General features: G+C 47.7%; 1 protein-coding gene across 3 annotated transcripts in view; it reads right to left on the bottom strand.

The window, feature by feature from the left end:
* Positions 1–17,780, bottom strand: part of ZFAT (zinc finger and AT-hook domain containing) — a 156,909-nt gene that overhangs the window by 48,185 nt on the left and 90,944 nt on the right. For all 3 annotated transcript variants that reach the window (XM_061438536.1, XM_061438538.1, XM_061438537.1), the window contains one exon: positions 7,117–7,205. In XM_061438536.1, coding sequence (XP_061294520.1) covers positions 7,117–7,205 — 89 coding nt within the window. The remainder of the gene's footprint in view (positions 1–7,116; positions 7,206–17,780) is intronic.

The following is a 17,780-nucleotide window of genomic DNA, read 5'->3' as shown; positions in this document are numbered from 1 at the left end:
CTAAAATAATTAAACTCCAGCAAACCAGCATATAACAAATGCTAAAAGAAGTTCTCCAAATTGAAGGAGAATTTATCACATGGAAGCTAGGCTTGCAGGAAAAGATAAAGAACACCAGAAAGGCTAAGTAAGTAAGCGAAAAAGAAATTTTTAAGATTATTTTTCATATGTATTTTTAAATGCTCTTTAAAGAAAAAAATACTACTACATTGAGGAGTTTAGAACACAAAGGGAAATGATATATGTGACAATAAGAACCCAAAGGGTAGAAGGGGAGTAATATGAATTATGATTCATAGTTTTTCCATTGTTTATGAAATAGCTTATCTGCAGTTAGTTAGAACGTGTTAGAATACATAGTGTAGAATATGTTAGAATATGCATAGTGTAATGTCTACAGCAGTGACTAAAAAAGAAAAAAACAACAAAAACTAAATTTACAAAAAAGCTATATCTAAAAAGTAAACAAATCTTAGCTGAGGAATATGCTATAAAATACCTCACCAGTACTCTAAGGGGCTTCCCTGGTAGCTCAACTGGTAAAGAATCCGCCTGCAATACAGGAGACCCCAGTTCGATTCCTGTGTCGGGAAGATCTGTTGGAGAAGGGATAGGCTACCCTCCAGTATTCTTGGGCTTCCCTTGTGGCTCAGCTGGTAAAGAATCTGCCAGCAATGCAGGAGACCTGGGTTTGATCTCTGAGTTGAGAAGATCCCTGGGAGAAGGGAAACGCTACCCACTCCAGTATTCTGGCCTGGAGAATTCCACGGACTGAATAGCCCATGGGAGTGCAAAGAGTCAGACACGACTGAATACTATTCACTGCTGCTGCTGCTGCTGCTAAGTCGCTTCAGTCGTGTCTGACTAGTACTCCTCAAAACTGCCAAGGCCATCAAAAAACTGGGGAAAGTCTGAGACACTGTGCTGTCCAAAAGCAGCCTAGACGTAGGCTAGTTTATATGACTAGTTTAGTTTATATGACTAAACGTAATACAGTATCCTAATAGGCTCCTGGAACAGAAAAAGGACATCAGGTAGAATCTAGGGAAATCTGAATAAAATATGGACTTTAGCTAATAATGACATGCAGCTCATGCAGCAAATGTATTATATAAATGTCAGATGCTAACAATAGGAGAAACTGGGTATGTGGAATATGGAAACTCTCTGTATTACTGTAACAATTTTTCTGTAATTCTACATCTGTCCTAAAAAGAAACTGGGTATGTGGAATATGGAAACTCTCTGTATTACTGTAACAATTTTTCTGTAATTCTACATCTGTCCTGAAAAAGAAAATTTCTACTCTCAGAGGAAAAAGTCAATAGACGAGATAAAATGGAATACTGGAAAATGCCTAATTCACCCGAAAGAAGCCAGAAGAGAAGACGAGAGGATCGAAGAACGGACATGACGGAGAACATCAACGTTAACTACCCAGTGAGACGCGTCAAAACTTACGTTAAATGCAAATGGACTGAGTACTGCCGTCAAAGAGCAGTGAGTGTCAGAGGGCTGTGTACAGGCATGCGGATACACACACACAGGCACTAACAAGACCAGCTCTACGCCATGCACAGGAGCGCACTTTATATGCACACCCAGACAGGACCTTTCCTTCACAGTTCGAAACCCAGCACAGTGGCTGGCAGCTTGGACTTGTGGAGTGCCTGCGTCAGAGGCACACGGGGCTGCAGTGGAGTCGAGGATGCTGGGCTGGCCTCCAGGCTTACTGAAAGAGAAGAACTAGTCTGATGGGAAAGGTGGCCGAGGCCAGAGCTGCTCCACCCGAGACCTTGTTACTAAGACAGCAAGTCTGAGGTCCTCCCAGCACCTCTTCCCTCAGGGTGGCCTGCACAGGGCTAATGGTCTGAGTCTGCCCCAAGCTCTGGGGGCACTTTCCTTCTAATCTGCTCCCTCAAATCAACCCCTCCTTCTTAAACCAGCCCTTGAAATAATGGTATCATTGTTCATTCACAATTTCCAAATAAGGAGACAGTGGCCCAAAAAGGCGAAGGATCAGAATCCCAGAAGGTAACCTAGTTAGTGAGCAGTGGCATCCAGATTCTGATCCTTGTCTGCCTAACTCCAAGGCCATAAACAACAACAATAGTAAAATAACACCACCGTCTTCAAAGTACATACAAGGAAAACCTAACGCCCGGAAAATACTTAGAATGAGTGATTTGCAAACATAAGTTGAAACTATGATCAGACTAAAATTATTTAAAAATGTCTTTAAGTAAAGTTACTCTTTTCTATTAAAGTGCAGGGACACTGGCATGGTGTCCACCAGCCCTACGACTGAGGACATTTCTATCGGCAGAGTCACGGGTTCCTCTGAGCCTAACAGAGAAAACCCCACAAATGAGTGTGCCTGTTGATCACGCTGCCTACAGCACAGTGTGTGGCTTGTTTATGTGTAAGAAGCAGAGAGCTGCCGGGACACAAGAACAAGCCTGTGTCTGTTCAGAGACTCCCCGCTCGGCACTGGTTCCCCTCACCCGAGCATCTTCCCTGGCATATCTTTAAGGTTAGGTGTCAGCTCCACCCTAGGGAGTGCACTTTACTTACAGCTTCAAGAAGCACACACAGCACCTTCACTGTCTGTGGATCCTCAGTGGTCTGGCAGGCTTCACCCGGTGTTTCACAGTCCATGCAATTTAGGGTGACATGGAAAAGCAGAGACATTAGTTTGCCAACAAAGGTCCATCTAGTCAAGGCTATGGTTTTTCCAGTAGTCCTGTATGGATGTGAGAGTTGGACTATAAAGAAAGCTGAACGCGGAAGACTTGATGCTTTTGAACTGTGGTGTTGGAGAAGACTCTTGAGAGGCCCTTGGACTGTAAAGAGATCCAACCAGTCCATCCTAAAGGAAATCAGTCCTGAATATTCATTGGAAGGATTGTTGCTGAAGCTGAAACTCCAATACTTTAGCCACCTGATGCGAAGAACTGACTCATTGGAAAAGACCCTGATGCTGGGAGGGATTGGGGGCAGGAGGAGAAGGGGAAGACAGAGGATGAGATGGCTGGATGGCATCACTGACTCAATGGGCATGAGTTTGAGTGAACTCCGGGAGTTGGTGATGGACAGGGAGGCCTGGCGTGCTGCAGTCCATAGCGTCACAAAGAGTCGGACATGACTGAGCGACTGAACTGAACCAGAAATGCTTTGGGGATGATGACCACTATAGGGCTACTTAAAACAGCAAGAACTGGGAATGACCAAACTGTGCAGTTATGAAGGGAATGGTTAATTAAAACTATGAGTCTCATCCTTACGCAGCCATTAAAAGTAGTTAATAAGTGAATTTTCATGTAATGAGGAAAGGCCTATGAAATGACAATTAAAAAAAAAAAAAAAGGCAATACTGGACCGATGGTACAGTGCTTAGGAATCCACCTGCCAAGAAAGGGAACACGGGTTCGATCCCTGATGCTCCATTAAGACCCCACATCCTGCAGGGCTCCTAAGCCCACGCGCCACAAGTACGCAGCCCGAGCTACCGAGCCTGTCTCCACAACTAGAGAAGCTGCCCCAGTCAGAAGCTCCCAGACCACAACTAGAGAAGGCCCACGAAGAACCAACGCGGCCAAACATACAAAAAAGTTTTTCCATTAAAAAGGCAAGGCAATATGTGCAATGCCTAAAGCATGTAGGTGCCCCAGTCTAGCCTTTAGCTGTTGAGATTACTCAAACTCAGGAGTGGGGTATTCTTAGCAAACCATCTGGCCACTTGTCTAAGCCACGTTCTCCAATAGAGCTTTATCACTGATAAAGCCAACATGCTAATCCCCATCAAAAAAATAAAATACTCATTTACAGTGTGACCTCGATTGTGTCTAAAAATATCACCAAAGATTCCTCCAGGGAAAAGGAGCAGAAAGCATTTTCCAAAGCTTATTTAGTGAACATATTTTCATTTCATTATTAAAAAATACATAAATTATATCGTGTAATTTTAAAAGGTGATACAGGAGTCTGCCCTTATTACCGTGTTTCCTGATAGAAATTATATATTGAAAGTCACACATCCAGGTCTAGAGAGGCAAACTGGTTTCCTCTAGCAAGCCCACTGCAACGGATGAGCAATGCTGCCCCAAGACTGGAAGTGTCATCCTGGGATGGGAAAACACCAAGGCTTGAGTTCTTCATCACGCTTACTGAGGGTAGGAAAAGGGAAAGCAGGAGATGCATGCTATGTTTTATTGGCATGCATGAAAATTTTTCTACCACAGAGTAGATGTGAGAGGAAGGAAAAATAGGAGGGGAATTCAGGGGCAGAATAACACGCTCCCTGAAGATGACTGCTTGCTAGGCAGGAGACCCGGGTTCCATCCCTGGGTTGGGAAGATCCTCTGGAGAAGGGGATGGCTACCCACTCCAGTATTCTTGCCTGGAGAATGCCATGGACAGAGGAGCCTGGCAAGCTACGGTCCATGGGGTCCCAAAGAGTCGGACACAACCGAGTGACTAAGCACAAAGACAGCCATGTCCTAATCTCTGGAACCTCATGTATAAGGCAAAAAGGAATGAAGACTCCGGTGGAACCAAGGTTACTGATCCTCTGACTCTAAGATAATACTGTCCGGGGTTATCTAAGTGCACGCACTGCAGTCACAAGGGTCCACAGAGCTGGAAGAGGGGGCAGGAGAGAATCAGAGGAGGACAAGGATGAGGATGGCCACTGGCTCTGAAGACAGGCGAAGGGGCCACGAGCCTTCGGACAGCCTGCAGGAGCCAGAGAGCAAGGAAGGAAGAGCACGTCACACAGACGCTGGCCCAGGGTGGCCCATGCTGGGATTCTGAACCAAGGAGACCCTAAGACAATGAACTTGTGCTGTTAAAGTTACGAAGGTGGAGGTAATCTGTAACAACGTAATGGAAAACTAATGGGCCGAGAGGAAAGGAAAAGGACAATTACTGTTGGGATGAGGGCAGCTGGCAGGCATCAGCTTCATTTTGGCTCGCTGGCCCCAGGCAATTGAGAAGCATGATTTACACACGTGTTTACAAGAAGAGCACCCAGACCTGAAGGAAGGGAGGAGCCCAGGACTGACTCACTGGTTCTCACTCAGACTGAACCTCATCCCCAGCAGGGGCACCACTCAGCTGGGGGTTACGCCTTATCCACAGGGAGCCCAAGGGAAACCGGCCATGACTTGGGCTCCAGCTTAGTGGGGCTCCCAAAGCCCCCCAGTGCAGCTGTGTGATGGAGACCACACACGCCTGCAATTAAACCATCCCCAAATGCACTTCTTCTGCACACAAACCAGAGATGTAAAACTCTGAGGAACAAATCCACAAGGATTTCAAGGCAGAGAACCTTTCAGCTATGTCTGGTTAGGAAGGGAAGATGCTCCACACTGAGACCGAGGAACAGATTAGAAGTCTAGCTCCGACTTTGGAACAGCAAGGCCAGAAATCAGCCTCCCCGGGTCCACGTCTCTCATCTGTGAAGTGAAAGTCGCCCTGACGTGCATCCTCTAGTCCTGTCACTGCACCAGTCTAGGGAAATCCGGAGTCCTTCCTCAAAGAAACACGTCTAAGAGATGTGGAATGGACATAAAGCCCTGAGCTTTCACTACATACAATGTACGCAAACACAGAACATCCTGATTGAGACGTTTCACACTCCCGCTGGGTGACATGTGGGTCCCACCTAAGAAACCCGTGTTCAATACAGACGCTAAAGCAGCTACAGAATCGACAGGCATGGCAGCCTCAGATGCCCCAACTGGCCCCTCTCTGCCAACAGCAAAGGGCTGAGATTTGGTGAGGGATGCCCAGGCCTGGGACCCCGAGGCCAAGCCCCAGTTCCGGCTCTCTCACCTCCTGGACAGTTCCCACCCCAAGCCACCTGGCTTCTTAACGACAAGAGAAGGGATCATGGGCTTCCTGTGACTTCACCCCAAGGCTGTTCTGAGCATCAGATAAGCTTGTCGACAGGGAGTGTCACCTCGGAAGGGGTGATGACACAGGCTGGCCGAGATTATAACAGCGACTGAAGTCTGTGGATCTGGGCATCGAGTCAAGACTCACGGGGGTCACTTGTCAGAGATGCAGGCTGTTCAGATGTCAAATCTGGGCAATGACGCCTACTGTGTGGAATCAGAGTGAGGTGGGTGAAGTTGCTGGCACAACGCGGGCTCCCAGGAGATGCTCAATAAATGCAACCTCCAAGTGTGGCCGTCCACAGTCCCTTTCACGTTCTACCGGGACTTAGAGGTGGACATGATTTCAACAAACATCTCAGAGCATAGTGTTCCCGTCTCCAAATGTGCATGCCAGCAATAGCAGCACTGATTTTAAGGGTCAAGTTGCCAAGTGCTGAGCAGTACTTTTTATGAAACAAATTCACGGGACCAGAGCTCTTGCTGCCAGTAACCACCATAAGCCGTGGTCCCGGGGAATTACCATCTACGTGGAAGAAACGTCAACTGGAGGTACTACGAGAATAAGCAGAGATCAGGAGAGCCAGGGTCTCCAGAGTCCCTGCTGCAGGCTGGTGCCATGCCAGGCATGTGAGGGTGTCTCCAACTCTCTCACCAGCGCCTGCCATCCCAGTATCATCACACCTGCTACATCAGGGCAATCCAGGATCTGACAGTGCACACACTTGTCCTTAAAAAAATACTCTTTGCTCTAAATCACGCCAGGTTTTTCTAAGATACACACATTTTTAAATCTATTTATTCATTTTAAATGGAGGATAATTCCAATATTGTGACGGTCCCTCCAGGCTGTCACAGAGCACTGGCTCTGGACGCCCTGCGTCATGCATCAAACTCACACTGGCTACCTACTTTACATATGGCAATGTATAAGTTTCAACGCTATTCTCTCAAATCATGCCACCCTCTCCTAATCCCACAAGTCCAAAAGCCTGTTCTATACATCTTACTGCAGCAAGAGTAAGCCTCTTCTCCAGTCTGCATCCTCGCAACGCTCTTCCAGGACTTGGTTCCCGAAGTACAGAGAAGTGCCACACTTGCACGAGGAGCGGGCTGGCTCAGCCCGGAAGGGGAGGGGAAGGAGGCTCTCCCTGTCTTCATTTTGAGAAGCGGCGCACTTCCGACCCGGAGGTCTGCTCCGCCGGCCGGGCGCCCTTACCTTGAAGGAGGCATGCTGTTCCATGTGCCGTAGCAGCTGTGGCTTCTGGGCAGCCGTGTAGTCACACACCGTGCACTTGAACTGCTTGCCTGAAGAGAAGGAGAAGGAGGTGAGCGGGCTCAGGCTACAGCCCCTGCGTGTGCCTGGGGTGGGAATGAAGGCCCTGGGACACCCTGGGCCATCGGCGGGTGGGGCCCAGGACCTCAGGGGGAACCGGCAGGGAAGCACGAGGCAGCAGGCTCGGCCTCGGCGGGGGGAGAAGTGGGGGTCAGACGCCAGGGGCCGCAGGGTCTCCCTAGGAGCCGGGACCCCAGCCCGAGAGCTGGGAGGAGCTGCAGAATGCCCTTCAGCCAGAGAAGAGATCTGTGTTTGGGAATTCCCAACTCCTGCAGGGAGCTTCCCAGGTGGCTCAGTGGTAAAGAATCTGCCTGCTCATGCAGGAGACACAGGAAATGCAGGATCGATCCCTGCAGGTCCTCTGGAGAAGGAAACGGCAACCCACTCCAGGATTCTTGCTGGGAAAATTCCATGGACAGAGGAGCCTGGTGGGCTACACTCCATGGGGGTCACAAAGAGTCAGACACAACTGAGTGACTAAGCAACAATGCAGGTAAAAGGCAGATTCGAGGGGGAGATAAAAGGCAGATTTCGAGAGAGAGAAAACGACAGAGAAATGTGACATACCAGCCTTTACAGAGGATTAACGTTTCAGAAATTTGTAAACATTCAGCAGTGTGATAAACAAGCCCATGTATTAAATCGACAGATACATGAGACAGGCTACATTTTTCACCTCCCGATGAGGAAAAATAAAACAACTTGCAAAAACAGCAACATGCAACCAAATATAAAGGTGACCTACTTCTCATGGCAGCATCGCTCGTCATGAACTCCTAACGGCCGCTGAGCTTTACTCAGGGACAAGCACCACGGTCACTGAACATGGTACCACAGGAACACCAGCCCCTTCTGGCGACGCGCCCACCTCTCCTTTCGCGACAAGCTGGCTGAAAAAGCTGTCCCCCCGCAGCCTCCATGCTCCCTTCCTACTCGCTCTTGAACCCACCCTCTGGAGATGGCACCAGCTCACCCTAAAACCTGTCTCACCAAGGTGACCAGTGACCAATGATGCCAACCAACCAAGCCGAAGGCAGATTTCAGCCCTTATTTTCCACAGGTTCTGCTGCACGTGGCTCTGCGCTGGGCCATGCTTAGGGAGCCCTCTGCGCCTCTGACTCCATGCTCCTCCTGTCCCTCCGTGCCTCTCTGTTCCCTCTCTGCATACTGGAGACACTGTCTTCCATCTCCACCCTTTACACATTGAAGTCCGAGTCCCCCAGCCACACTCCCGTTCTCCTTCTTTTGTAAAATTTTGATATCAAAATCTATCTTCCACTCACACTTGTTCTAATCCAGACTCACTGTCTCACCCATGAAATGGGTTCCACTTCCGACCTTTGTAGGGGATCACTCACCTCATCACCCAAGTTAGAGACCCGGCAGCCTGCCTCAACGTCACCACGACCCCAGCTGCACTCCCCTCATTTTTTTAGCACCTGATTTCAACTCCTAATATGTTTCTATTTCCCTTTGTTTCTAAAACCTCCATACTGGTTTTAGACCCCAATCATTTGCTTTCCGGACAGTGGTAAAAGCCTTCTGAACCAGTTTCCTTGTCTTCAGGTAACCCCCGCATCCATCACCCACCCTCTCCCCGCCTCCACCATCCATCCATCCATCCTGAAGCCCCATCCTCCATTCTGATCTAACACAGAAACGCCCACAGACCTTCCTGCCGAGCCCTCCAACGACTCCAACAACAGGTCAAAGCTGAGGTTCCAGGGCTGGGGCACAGAAGGTTCCCAGAACCAGAACTGACTCTCCCCTCCTGACTCCTCTCTCTGACCTCCTGTTTTGCCTTTGCCGTCTAAGACCCCTGAGCCTCTGCTAACACTTTACGTGCCTGGGATGCACTGTCTCCTGGCATCTGGTCATTCTTCACTTTAACACAAAACTCAAGCTCATCAACACCTCTGGCACAAGCAGGCGAGGAGCCAGCATTCCACACACTCTGCCAATGCCCCGGCTCTGTGGCATCGTCGCCACCTGCCATCAGCCACCTACAGGCAGGAACCGTGTCTTACTCATTCTGGCACTCCTAGTGCCTGAATGCGTGGCACACACTGAAACTAGCCTGTGCATTTTACCAAACTGAGCTGGGCAAGAAACAAAAAGGAAATTCTGGACAACTCACATGAATAATACTTTCAATAGGAGCAGCAAAAGGGAAACAGTTAACAGAAATACAGAAAAACAGTTAACAGCAATACAGAAATACAGAAATAACAGAAATACGGCAACTATACCTGTCATTCCAGGTGAATGACCCCCAAGCTCTAGATTCTACTAATTCTGCAAGTCCAAAGCTTGAGGAAAACCTTTTCATGCTTAAGGCAAATCAGTCATAATTGGAGAGCAATTTCCTTAGAAGAAAAGCTATGACAAACCTAGACAGCATATTAAAAAGCAGAGATAACATTGTGCTGACAGAGGTCCATCAATCCTAAAGGGAACCACCCCTGATATTCACGGGAATGACTGATGCTGAAGCTGAAGCTCCAATACTTTGGCCACCTGATGGGAAGAGAAAAGACTCTGATGCTGGGAAAGAATGAAGGCATGAGGAGAAGGGGACAACAGAGGATGAGATGGTTGGATGGCATCACCGCCTCTATAGACATGAGTTTGAGCAAACTGCAAGAGATGGTGAAAAGACAAGAAAACCTGGCGTGCTGCAGTCCAAGGAGTGGCAAAGAGTTGGTATGCCTTACCAACTGAATAACAACAACAAGAGAGCAATTAACACCTTTTCTTAAACACAGTATCATCTTTTTTCAACAGAAGGCCATCTATTGCTGTACATCTCCTATCTAAACTCAGACAATCATACTTCCCTGCTGGCGTGTGACTCACCCAGAAAATCATTATTGTGCCAGGCAGCCTGAGCAGAATGGTGTCTGGGTTCCCCACCGGCACAGTGTGGGGAGGAAAGCTGATAAAACCACTCTCCACACTGATAAATATTTTCACTCATTACTAATACATCTGGACCAAAGAGTAAGAGACAAAGTGCTAAAAATGATTAGTGCCTGAAATGAATAAATGGAATCACCTCGTTGGAGAGCCAGAGTCAGCCTTTTATGGATATATTCCCATGACTCAGCAAGAGACAAGGAGAGAAGGCAGCTCCTAAGAGCATCCCTTACAAGGCACAGAGTTCGGGCAATAAATATGACAAATGTTTCCAGCAACCGCTGACGCCCCCACCAAACAGGCCTGGGAGAGCACTGGACAGAATCTTTTGCTGCCTAATTAAAATAATGCAATATAGACACACGACTAAACGCAAAAAAACAATGATTTGAGACTATCAAATTGCTTTCCATTGAGATACTCCTGGGTATCACAGGGAGAGCCGGCTAGAAACACAGAATTTACTTGAGGTTAGAGTGACCTCAAAGGGCTGGGCGACGCACAGCAAATGGCTGTGTCAGTGTGAGTCCCAGAGCAGCCCGGGAAGAGAAAGAAATGATGACAAAGGAAAAAGGAGGTGGGGCTTTTTTAAAAAAAACTTCATTCATTTTTCATACAACATGCCTGGCAAGCTCTGAGTACTGAGCTGCTGGCTGTCAACAGCTGTGCCAGGACTTGATCTGTCTGATCTCAACCAGCCCCCCAGAGCCCGCGACACAGGTAGGACATCCCTCTTACAAAAGAGGAACCAGGAACAAGAAGCTGAGCAACTTGTCAGGTTGTGAAGTAGCTGGTAGTAGAGCCTAGATGTGCACCCCAAAGCCCTGGGTCACAGCTACATAAGAATCCACGTAGACACGGCTATATTTAAAATGGATAACCAACAAGGACCTACTGTATAGCACAGGGAACTCTGCTCAGTCTTATATAATAACCTAAATGGTGAAAGAATTTGAAAAAGGATAGATACGTGTATATGTATAACTGAGTCACTCTACTGTACACTGGAAACTAACGTAACACTGTTAATCAGCTATCAGTTCAGTTCAGTTCAGTCGCTCAGTGGTGGCCGACTCTTGTGACCCCATGAATCGCAGCACGCCAGGTCTCCCTGTCCATCACCAACATCCGGAGTTCACTCAGACTCACGTCCATCGAGTCAGTGATGCCATCCAGCCATCTCATCCTCTGTCATCCCCTTCTCCTCCTGCCCTCAATCCCTCCCAGCATCAGAGTCTTTTCCAATGAGTCAACTCTTCGCCTGAGGTGGCCAAAGTACTGGAGTTTCAGCTTTAGCATCATTCCTTCCAAAGAACACCCAGGGCTGATCTCCCCTAGAATGGACTAGTTGGATCTCCTTGCAGTCCAAGGGACTCTCAAGAGTCTTCTCCAACACCACAGTTCAAAAGCATCAATTCTTCGGTGCTCAGCTTTCTTCACAGTCCAGCTCTCACATCCATACATGACCACTGGAAAAACCATAGCCTTGACTAGATGGACCTTTGTTGGCAAAGTAATGTCTCTGCTTTTGAATATGCTATCTAGGTTGGTCATAACTTTTCTTCCAAGGAGTAATTGTCTTTTAATTTCATGGCTGAAGTCACCATCTGCAGTTTTTTTGGAGCCCCAAAAAATAAAGTCTGACACTGTTTCCACTGTTTCCCCATCTATTTCCCATGAAGTGATGGGACCAGATACCATGATCTTCATTTTCTGAATGTTGAGCTTTAAGCCAACTTTTTCACTCTCCTCTTTCATCAAGAGGCTTTTTAGTTCCTCTTCACTTTCTGCCATAAGGGTGGTGTCATCTGCATATCTGAGGTTATTGATATTTCTCCCGGCAATCTTGATTCCAGCTTGTGCTTCTTCCAGCCCAGCGTTTCTCATGATGTACTCTGAATATAAGTTAAATAAGCAGGGTAACAATATACAGCCTTGACGTACTCCTTTTCCTATTTGGAACCAGTCTGTTGTTCCATGTCCAGTTCTAACTGTTGCTTCCTGACCTGCATATAGGTTTCTCAAGAGGCAGGTCAGGTGGTCTGGTATTCCCATCTCTTTCAGAATGTTCCACAGTTTATTGTGATCCACACAGTCAAAGGCTTTATACTCCAATGTAAAATAAAAAGTTAAAAAAAAAAATGAACACAATGTGACCTACATTGGAGAGGAAAAAGAAAAGATTCCTCTTTTTTGACATCCCTCATTTTGTGACATTTTCACATTGAAATTAAACCACCTCATATTCATATTTGCATTTCTCAGTATTTGAGGTATCTTCATAACGCAGCTGTAAAATACTGCCCCCCTCAGCCCCGCACCCCAGTCTTATGGATTTGTCTTGTTTCTCACTCAGCGTCATGACGGTGGGGGAATCTGTGTTTTCTCTCTGGTTGCTGCTGGCATTCCCTGTTGCTGTATCCAAAATGCCTAATTACCTGGGGGGTGGGGCGGTGGCTCATGGAGTCGTCTCTGGCTGGTCCCTGGTCCCTGTGGTGCCCTCGCAAGGTGGCTGGACTTTGGGAACAGGAGAGTGAACGTTGCATCCTATGCCCTTGTGCTGGCAGTGCTGGTGACAGGAGCGTCCCAGCAGGAGGCTGCTCAGCCACGTGCCCTCCCCCTCCCCCCGCCCGCCATCCCCCCCGCCCCTCCCCCACTCTCCATCCCCACACCCCCTTCCCCCCGCCCACCATGCCCCCCACCCACAGCTGCAGATGATGGGACCACAGTGGACAGTGACCCGATGGAGCTAGGAACCTGAACTGTGGGGATCTGAAGCATGTAACTCAGGAGATGTCAGTCATTAGACGTCCACTCTGTGGATGAAACAAGTGAACAAACCAACTGTAAAGGGAGACTGAGAGAGAGCATCAGGACAAGGAGGCCGAGAGGAGCGAAGGTTGAGGGATGAAGACCTCCACCCCATGAGCTCTCCCTGAGGGGCCACGGCGGGGGGAGGGGGCACGGTGCGAGGCCAGGCATGCGCCCGGAGCACAGACGGGAGATGAGGGGAGCCCGTGCACCAGAAGATAAGGGACGACGAGACCGGTCACAGTAGGCGGGGGAGGGAGCGCACAGCATGGCAGGGTGGGGGAGGAGGGGGCCAGGGTGGGGCCGGGCCATGGGGCCGGGCCGTCAGGGAAGGCCTCCGTGGGGAAGCGACTAGCAAGCTAAGACTGAAGGGTGACGGGGCCCAGACACAGGAAGAGGCGGCAACAACAGTCCTGAGGAGGAGAAACCCAAACACCAGGGCCCCAGGACTTCCCCATGGGCCAGCAGCTAGGACCTTGCCTTCCAATGCAGGGGTGCAGGGTTGACCCCCAGCCAGGGAGCTAAGACCCCATGTGCCCCAAAACCAAACCATAAAACAGAAGAAGCAGTACTGTAATAAATTCAATAAAGACTATAGAAATGGCCCACATCAAAAAAAAAAAAAAATCTTAAAACACACACACACACACACACACACGTCTAAGTCTCTGCAGTTCAGTTCAGTTGCTCAGTCATGTCCAACTCTCTGTGACCCCAGGACTACAGCACACCAGGCCTCCCTGTCCATCACCAACTCCCAGAGTTTACTCAAACTCATGTCCATCCAGTCGGTGATGCCATCCAACCATCTCATCCTCTGTCATTCCCTTCTCCTCCTGCCTTCAATCTTTTCCAGCATCAAGGTCTTTTCTATGAGTCAGTTCTTCACATCAGGTAGCCAAACTATTGGAGCGTCATCTTCAGCATCAGTCCTTCCAATGAGTATTCAGGACTGATTTCCTTTAGGATGGACTGGTTTCATCTCCTTGCAATCCAAGGGACAGTCTCTGCAGGATACAATAAATGTCCCTTTTCTGTTTCAGTGACCTCAAGTGAGTTTCTGTCAACAGCAACCAAAAGAGGCCCAGCAAATACAGCTGTTGAATGAATCCATGAGTACGAGAATAAAAAACACCAAAACTTCTCAAAGCAAACACAGAAGAAAGGGCATGAAAAAACAACGCACTCAAGAAAGGAACAAATCCAATTTAATTAATCAAAAGAAGTTCAATGACCCCAAAGAAGTTTACACACAGTGCCAGGAACCAGTCAACGTTACAGATTCCTCATGCACGTTACTGATTTAATCCATCAAATCCTCTGATTCAGCAGTCCCCAACCTTTTTGGCACCAGGGACTGATTCCGTGGAAGACAGATTTTCCACAGATTGGGGATGGGGGGATGGTTTTGGGATGATTCAAGCACACTACATCCATCGTGCACTTTATTTCTAACCTAATTTCTAATCTAATGATCTGACAGGAGGTACCAGTCCCCGGCCCAGGGGTTGGGGACCCTGCTTCTAATTCACCTGATTGATATCATGAGTCATCAAAACACTAAAAAGTATAATGAAATGATAATATTTGATATCCACTGAACTAAGAAACTGAAGATGTTTAATAAGATGCGATGCTAAAAACGAAAGAGTTCAGCGGGAACACTGCTAAGTTTCTGATGTCATTTTTTGAAAAGTAAGCTGGAAGTGTGGTGCATGATTAAAACAACCAAAGTGGAACAGCCCTCCTGCTCCTGGAAATACGTCCTAGGAAATTAATTCGAAAGAAGGACAGGTTTATATGCAAGAAAAAGTTCCCCACAATGTCAGTTGTAACAATGAGAGGGAAAAAAGAAAACCATACACTGCCCCCAAATAACTAGGTGATGGATGTTAAATAAACTTACTGTGGCAGTCATTTCATAATATATATGTATATCAAACCATTATGTTGTACACCTTAAGCTAATACAACATTATATGTGAACTGTATTTCAATAAAACGGGAAAAAAATTCTTTAAAAAAAAGGAAAAGAAACACACACCTGCTGTCTTCCTTTGTTTCTTACTACACCCTCATCTGGCTTGATGAGATTCCCCGAGGATGGCTCCAGCTGCTTAGTTACTTTAAATAGAGCTCTATATAAAACCAGGGACGAATGGAATGGCAGAAAAACCTTAAACTGTCAGAAGAAAATAAAACTGTCCCCTTGTCTTCTGGCATTTGGATTCCATCAGAACACAAAACAGAGATGGAAAACACGCTTTAAGGCAGCATGTTTGAAATATCTGCTAAGTTAAGCAATTCCTGCCAAATCAAGCTTCGTGTGTACCTTAAACTTGAAGAAGCACTAAAATACTTAGAGGAAAAAAAAATCTGTATAAACTGTAAAAATACCAGGAGGCATAAAAGCGAAAATGCCTTTCTATGACTGTTTATCCAGTCTTACTGAAAAAGGTGGTATTTTGCATAAGCAAATTTTTCAGAAAACTGCATTTACCCTTTTCAAAACTGATACTCTTCAAATATTAACTATTGCGCTGTCCCTTTCTAGTGAAGGAATATTTGAGAGAAAGGAATTTGATCTTTCCTAAATGATACAGGTGATCCAGATTAATCACCACCAACATCTATTTGCACCTGCATCAAGGTGCCCCCTGTGTCGAGGTGCACCCTGTGCTGAAGCCCACCCTGTGCTGAGGTGGCGGGGTACATGGGAATACTGATCACTAAGAGAGTAGGCACACACGCCCAGTGCTGAGAATGAGCAGACACACTCAGTGTGTGGGGGCCCAGTTAACCTCCCCACAACCCCACTGTGCTAAGGCAATCGTGCCCTCCCCCCAAAAGTGCTGCTTAGTTACTAAGCTCTGTCTGACACTTTTGCGACCCCGTGGACTGTAGCCAGCCATGCTCCTCTGTCCATGGGATTTCCCAGGCAAGAATACTGGAGTGGATTGCCATGCCCTCCTCCAGTGGATCTTCCCGACCCAGGGATCAAACCTGCATCTCCTGCACTGTTAAGTCACCTTATACGCAGAAGGGATTTTGTAGATGGGATCAAGTTAAAAGTCTTGAGTTAGGGGATGATCCTGGATTATACAGGTGGGACCAGTGAAACTGCAAGTGTCCTTATCGGTGGGGGAGTCAGACTCAGAGAGGAGACTTGATGACAGAAGCACAGGGAGAGAGGGAGTGAGAGCTATGTGCTGGCTGACATGAAGGAGGGGCTCACAAACCAAAGGATGCAGGCAGCCTCTAGAGGCCAGAGAGCTTAAAGGAACAGTTTCTCCCAGGGGGTCTCCAGAAGAAAGGCAGTCCTGCTTACCCCTCAATTTTAAGACTTCTGACCTCCAAAGCTGTCACATAGTAAACCTGTTGTTTGAAGCCACTACATGTGTGGCGGTCTGTTATGGCAGCCGCGGGAAATGAATGCACCCGCACGCGTAGGAATCGTCATCGACACCAAGTTACAAACAGGGATGACGAGGCACCTGCTCAAGGGCACGCAGGCAGGAAGTGGTTCCTTCCCAGGACTGCCCCAGGGACCCAAGGTCTCACCCACTCTGCTGCACTGCCTCTCCACACAGCCTGGCACTCACGGGTCGGCTGCCTCCAGTGAGAAATGCACCCTGAGGGAGGCATCGCAGGCAGGCATCATGCAGCAGGCATTTTGCAAAGCGAAACGCATCTTCCCAGTTCTGGCATCTGCGGTAATTTGTGCAATGGCAACTCAGAACAGAAATAGCTACAGCAATAAAAAGACTGTTTAAGAAGTCTCTGCACTTTAGCAGCTGAACTTGAAGCAATCGTAGCGAGGGACGGATGATTCTCTGTAATTAGTACATCGGTTCTGATACCAGGAGGAATGGATCAGCATTAGGGAGAGAAACAGAAGGCAGAGCGCTATAAAAGACCAGGGAAGGACGTGGCACCAGACCTGGATTAAATTCGAGACACTGTGCCAGGTATTTGCAGCTGAGACTCCTCTGACCAGGTGAGACTGTAGGTAACCAAGCCTAACTCAACAGTTAAACCTGTGTGTTCATTTTAGAGTATGAGTTCAGTTACTCTTATGGTTCATAAAAACCTCAGAAAAAGAGCTTCAGGTGGCCCCGGGCAGGGTGCCCAGAGAAGTGGGTTTCCTGGATCCTGGAGTCAGCCCTCCCCTCTCCTGCCCATCACCAGGACCCAGCCCGTGAAGATAAGTCACAGAAAAAACCCACTGTGTTCCTGTTGTTGCCCCACTCCCACCCATGACCCTTGACCTTCTCTCCAGCAGGAAGGCAGGAAGAGCAGGAGAAGGACGCTTCGGAGAGACCAGGCTCACCGCAGCCTCGTCAGTGGACTTGCTAAGATTACCCAAATGGCTGCTCAAGTACCATCTTCTTTTAACTTCTTGGTTCTAGAATGCATGTTCTTTGAAGTAAAGAGGACACAGATAAGTAGGGGTACTTTACCCTAGAATGATTGTGTTTTTCAGAGGAAACAGGACCTTGAAAAAACTCCGGACTTAAATCTCCTAGAATATTTCAATGTGGAGCCATGGGATCTCTTATTATAAATTGAAGAAGCAAGGGGAAAAGTGGTACATCCTCCGCTCAGACCTCATTTCCATATTCAACTCTCCACTTGTCCAATTACTACACACACAAGAGTGTTTGAAGCTTGGGTAATTCCTCCTTGCAGATTTTACCAGGAAACTTCTTCATCTCCAGTGTAAGAGGGAAGGTTGGATTGGGGGAAGAAGGGGACCCAAAGGAATTAGCACTGAACTTCAAAGAGCTTTTCATTTCATGATTAGAGAATTCCTGTTTGAT

Source organism: Bos javanicus, chromosome 14 (assembly GCF_032452875.1).
Source record: "Bos javanicus breed banteng chromosome 14, ARS-OSU_banteng_1.0, whole genome shotgun sequence".
Classification (NCBI taxonomy): Eukaryota; Metazoa; Chordata; class Mammalia; order Artiodactyla; family Bovidae; genus Bos; species Bos javanicus.
This window is presented reverse-complemented; position numbering and strand designations above follow the sequence as displayed.